At 35.4% G+C, this 6,010-nt stretch overlaps 1 protein-coding gene across 2 annotated transcripts; it reads right to left on the reverse strand.

Annotated features, from left to right (window-relative positions):
* Positions 1-290: 290 nt before the first annotated feature.
* Positions 291-5,228, reverse strand: LOC124632561 (carboxypeptidase Q-like). 2 transcript variants are annotated; one of them, XM_047167431.1, is made up of 3 exons: positions 5,003-5,228; positions 1,700-1,829; positions 291-1,504 (listed from the first exon to the last, which is right to left on the reverse strand). In XM_047167431.1, exons 1-3 carry the CDS (start codon positions 5,194-5,196, stop codon positions 413-415), a joined length of 1,416 nt encoding a protein of 471 aa, XP_047023387.1. In that variant the 5' UTR covers positions 5,197-5,228; the 3' UTR covers positions 291-412. The 2 variants fall into 2 exon arrangements, with proteins under 2 accessions (XP_047023387.1, XP_047023386.1); XM_047167430.1 differs by lacking the exon at positions 5,003-5,228 and adding an exon at positions 1,911-2,151.
* Positions 5,229-6,010: the final 782 nt, after the last annotated feature.

The raw sequence follows: 6,010 nt of genomic DNA on the forward strand, positions 1-6,010 counted from the left end.
GTAGTACAGAAAATATCTTTATAATATACCGTATAGCGTCCCCAAGAGCTCGATCCTCAAAGAAAATGAACCGAAGATAAAGGATTCACGCTCATTGATTTAAGGATACTTCTAGAAAAATTTACTGGAACATTCCCAAAATAAAAATTGTACGAAGGATTTTTCCAAAGTTTTTTCTGCCCCGGGCTCTTTTATTTGAGTGTGATACCGTATATTGAAAGAAAAATATTTGATAGGGTTTCAAGTGAAAAGTTATTTGATGCCTATTGGAAAATGTTGAAGGTGAGTTGTTTTATCTAAAAATAGAACTTTATTATGGATTTCTAGAAATTTTAAACCACTTTACAATCACACTTATACTCTTATATTTTTAAATTAAAATATTCACAATTTTTTATATAATCTTTTTTACTTATCGTGGGATATCAACGGAGATATCAGCGATGATGTAAGCGACAGCCGTCCAGAACGCGGCTCCAAGGTCAAGTTCCTCTGGACTTTCCACATTCATCGTGTCTCCCTCAGTGTGGTGGAACCAGAAATATTTACTATTGTCATTATGAAGACTAGCTCCTGGGATACCATTTCCAGTAAATATAGCAATATCTGAACCAGGACTATCCTCTTCTACAAGAGTAGAAGCATTAATTGACTGGAATAGTTTCAAAACCTCCGCAACGATACAAAGCGTTTTTTCATTGCCAGCGGCAGCCAACCCTAGAGGGGCAAATGTTCCTTCATCAGATTCCATTATGAAATTAATATTGTGGCTTTCATTTCTATGCGCCTTCTCGTAAGCATAGGCACCAACCAGTCCAAGCTCTTCAGCAGTCCAGAATATTGCCCTCACTGTTCGTTTTGGTATCAAGTTTAGTCGTTTCATAATAACTGGAGCTGCCCAACTGATGAAAAGGCCACCACCATCATCCATGGCTCCTTGGCCTACATCCCAGCTGTCTATATGTCCAGACACAATCACCAGTTTCTCTGGGTCTTTTGATCCCTTCAAGTCTATAAGCGTGTTCCTTGAAACTTTCGTTTCTAGTGATGAGATCATAAGTATATGTAGGACGACCTTCTCACCTCTGTTGTGTATTCTTGTGATTAAATCAGCATCTTCCAAAGAAATAGCTGCAGTTGGAATAGGGACAACACCATCTCCGTAAGTTTGAGAACCAGTGTGAGGAGTATGAATTGAGAATGGTGTTATAGACCTAACTAATGATGCAACGGCTCCTTTAGCAGATGCTTTTGTCGCTCCTTGTGACCTATATACTACAGTTTCTCCATAGGTAGTAAAAATAGGAACGTAGAGAACAATTTTGCCTTTAACTTGTTCCTCAGGTGTATTTTCAAGTTGTGTGAAGTTCGATATGACGATAACTTCAGCTGTGATTCCTTCGGCAGGAGTACTAACACTACGACCAAGGCCCAAAAGTGCAATGTCTTTTTCTCTTGGCTCAAGCATTGTTATTTTCTCTTCACCTCGTTTCCATCTTGGAACCTGCAATATAACAACAGTGGTATTTAATTTATGTCACGGGATAAGGATATACAAACTACGTAATTTTTCGAAATTTTGAGTAACAATCATAAATTAAGAATTTTTTTGCAGGTGTGTTAATAATAGACATTTAATAAATTATTTATACAACTTGTCCTTAGAACAATTTTAACACAAGAGTGTCTAACAACTCACCTCAACGTCTTCAGTAACAATATCATTTAAATCTTCTTGCTTAGATAATTCGATCATGTAATCTATAGACTTTTCAAGTACTTCTGTGCCTGACGGCCGCGCTCCAAACTTGTCCACGAATTTCGCCAACCTGAAATAAATAAACACTTTAATTAACTTCACTTAAACTGCTATAGACTTATTTATATCTTAAACTAATTTTGAAACTCACTCATCATAAGTTTTCCCTTTAAAATCACCGTTCAAAACATAGTCTAATATCTCATCCTTAACATTTTCGTAACCCCATATCTCTTCAACCAATTCATCCCCCAAAGTTTCGTGGCATTTATTTGAATTTTTCAAAACTTTCGCTTCATTCGCAATAATAACAAAAAGGGTTACAAATACAATATGAAAGAAATTCATTTTTCTTCCACTGTCTTTGAGTTAGTGAGATGTTTCGATTAAACTTGAGCTCTTTTGTACTGTATCTTATCAATATCGATGGCCGAATATCTCAAATGTCTATAAGATTACTTTTACTTATATTTGATAGGCTCAAGAGCGTAGACATTCATGTGGATTTTGAAGATGATTATCTTATCAAATTGTGTGTGAAATTTCGATTGTACGCAATCCACTTGTTGATATCATTTTAGATGGTTTGTATTAAGTCCTCGTGAGATGCGACGATAGTGTGCCAAATGAGACGGAGTTAATATCGTACATATGATCGTCTGTTTGTTATGTTCTTATGGCTAAATTGCGAAAACTATTTAGATATATGGACTGAAATCAGGGAAAGAGAATGAGATTAATTCCCTTGGAATGCTCGAGAGGCACACACAATTTAAGTAAAGGGAATTTTCTTTTTGAGAATGCACCAAAAAAGGGGATAAAATATTCGAATGAGGAAACATGGGTACTTCTAACTTTTTTACTGAAATAGAACTTGTTCCTTACATGTGACTTGCACGTTCAAAACAATAATCACATAACATAAGATACTGCACAATTTATGTAACAAAGAGTAATTTAAGACAAATTGCTGGTAGGTATTATTTTATCTTAAGCATATTACAGAGTAGTCAATGTATCATAAATTGCTGTACTTTACTATCATTTTACTGTACTTTACTATCAAGGATACATTAAAATTACAAATATATCACATCTTGTTTATCACTTTAATACATCATCATCAATATTATGTACTAGCTGATCCCGCGAACTTCGTATCGTTCAAACCTTCCCTGGACCTCTACAAACATTTTAAAACCAAAATCAGCTCAATCGGCCCAGCCGTTTTCGAGTTTTAATCAGACTAACGAACAACAATTCATTTTTATTTATATAGATTTAAGATTAATAATAAACAACCATTTATCGTTTGTGTACTATTTTTGTACCAAAATACAGTGGGTTGCCAAATTATTAGGGACACTTACGTTTTTTGTCGATTTCTCACGTTGGATGCACTTGACTGCAGTCTTGAGTGGTGTAGGTGTTACAAAAATGTTTTATTTATGTTTGCCTGTTCTTTACTCTTTATATTATAAGTGGTTTTTGAGATTTCAATGGTTGGATTATTTTCTAAAATTTTTTAAATTAAGTGAGTGCTACAGTTTGCTGGAGACGTGTGATAGTGAAAGACGAATTAAAAATTGTAGACAAAAAATATTTCAGTATTAGTGCCTGAAAATTATTTTAAATGTAAGTATTACTATTTAATATTCATGAAATTTTATTTTACGTGCACATATTGCAATATTTTTAATTTTTTCATATTTTTTTTGCCTTTCAGCATGGGTAGAGGTTGTGATTTGACTCCAAAAAAGAAAAGCGAAATTAAAACGCTTCTGCAACACACCAAGCACTCTCAAAGACACATAGCAGATATCGCTGGTGTTTCTAAGTCAGCAGTCAACAAAATAAAAATTTCATTGGACCTGGATCAGCCAATAACACCTCAAAGAAAAGGTCATTGCGGACGAAAGCGCATCACAACTCCACGTACTGACCGGAAAATACGCGATATCTGTTTAGATAACAGGAAAAAAAGTGCTGGATTATTAACCCAGATGGTTCAAGAGTCTGGAATAATGATATCCAAGAGAACTGTGCAGCGTAGGTTAGCAGAGGAAGACCTGACAGGACATCGTCCCGCTAAGAAACCCAGGCTGACAGAGGCCATGAAAAAGAAGCGTCTAGCCTGGGGTCGTGAGCACCGGCATAAGACAATCGAGGACTGGAGTAAGGTCAGATAGGGTCCATATTTATAGTCGACTAAATTAAGAACGCATAAATAAAAAATATAAACAACTTTAATTTTTTTTTCAGGTGTGTTTCTCAGATGAGTCATCCTTTGAGATTTTAGCCGACAAGAGCAGCTTTGTGCGACGACGCCCAGGTGAAAAATACCACCCTGACTGCATTGTTGAGAGGGTAAAACACCCAGTTAAGGTAATGGTGTGGTCTGTCATAAGTGCCAAAGGGGTTGGACGCCTCTACATCGTCCAGGGAACCATGAAACAAGACCAGTACAAGCAAGTTTTATAAACTCGCCTGTTGCCCACACTTGAAGAATGGTTTCCAGACGGTGAAGAATTCATGTTTATGCACGATTCAGCACCATGCCATAAAGCCAGGAGCATAACCAAGTTCCTGGCCGACCACAACATCCCAGTACTGCCTTGGCCTGGAAATTTACCTGACATGAACCCCATAGAAAATCTATGGGAGATCACCAAGGTTGAAATAGCCAAGGAGAACATAACCACCAAGGTTAGACTGATCGAAAAGCTTATTAATGTGTGGCACCATAACCCAAAAATAAAACAAAGTGCAAAAAACTGCATAGAAAGTATGCCCAGGCGTATAGCAGCAGTCATTGAGGCGAAAGGCAACGTCACAAAATATTAACTATTTTTTCTGCATGTACATTTATTTATTTATAATTTTTTATTTTTGTTATTTTATTCTAAAATATTTTTTATATCATTCTTAAATAGTTGTGTTATCATATTAAAGCTTTTACTATGTCAAAAAGTGTGTTTTTATAATTAATTTAAACCAAATACTTTACCAATACCGTGTATTTGTAACTGTCCCTAATAATTTGGCAACCCACTGTATATAAACCTTTCAAACACAAATTACCTTCCTCTACTTTTGGTTCTTTCTATATATGTAAATATTAGAAGAAAACCACACTCTAGATTGAATGACCACTATAAAAGTCCCGCACAAAATCAATTCCAAAATGAAATCCTTCAACTGCCAGAGTATTCAATTTAATTTACAAGTACCAACAATACTTACTCATCGTACGTCTTCCCTTTGAACGCCCCGGACACAGTATAGTCTATTATACTCCCAACAACACTTTTATAAGATGCAATTTCTTCAACCAAAGGACCAAGATCACAGTTCTTCGAATCAAAAGTCTTCTTCGTTGCACACTTCGATTCGTAAAAAAGAACCAATAAAATTAAAACGAGCAATTTTGTATACATTTTACACGTCTGCTCTCGGTAAGTGCTGGTAAATAAGTAGTAAACTGGAATAGAGAACAATTGGAGTGCAGTTGAAACAAGCGGTCAAGCGTGAGCGTGACATGGTAATGGGTACAGTTACTAGGTAATGTATGTTTAATTAAAATTGTGTCATTTGTGATTTAGTGTCGAGGTTATCTGAGTGATGTTTTTTTAATCGAATCTGTTGTTAGATCTCATTGTAACGTTGAGTGGTTTTACTTTCTATTTGAAGGTCAGGATACCTAAGTGCCATCCGTCTTTTGTCTGTTATTCTGCAATCAATTTAAGAGGTTGCCAATTTGCCCATTAAAGGTTGGTCTATAAACATAAATTAGTGAAATCAAGCAAGAATCAAATAGAAATATTAACATGTGAAAATATGATTGACCATTGTAGAAAGATGAATCTAGACTAATTGCCTATCCAATATGTCCAATTATACAATCTCATTCACTCTCCCATTTCTTGAACGGGTTATTAATAAGAAGGCTCCCTAATATCTTTCATTTCATTGAGTCATTGTCTCCCACACAATGAGAGCGCAAAACACCGCCGAGACAGATTCATTCACGATAATAGACCTTTATTCAAGGAACAATACGATCTATTAAGAATGAGATAGGGTCGTAACAAGGCTGTTTATTAGTACATTTTGATACATATTCATTTTATCTCTGGACGCGTAAATAAATTGTTGATATGCCAAGTCGTTATTTTAGCTTGATTGCTGTGGCGAATGGTTAAAATGAAAATTAATTTCTTAAGTAAAATGAAGGCCATGGATAATTATCTT

The sequence above is a fragment of the Helicoverpa zea genome, chromosome 8 (genome assembly GCF_022581195.2).
Source record: "Helicoverpa zea isolate HzStark_Cry1AcR chromosome 8, ilHelZeax1.1, whole genome shotgun sequence".
In the NCBI taxonomy this organism is placed as follows: domain Eukaryota; kingdom Metazoa; phylum Arthropoda; class Insecta; order Lepidoptera; family Noctuidae; genus Helicoverpa; species Helicoverpa zea.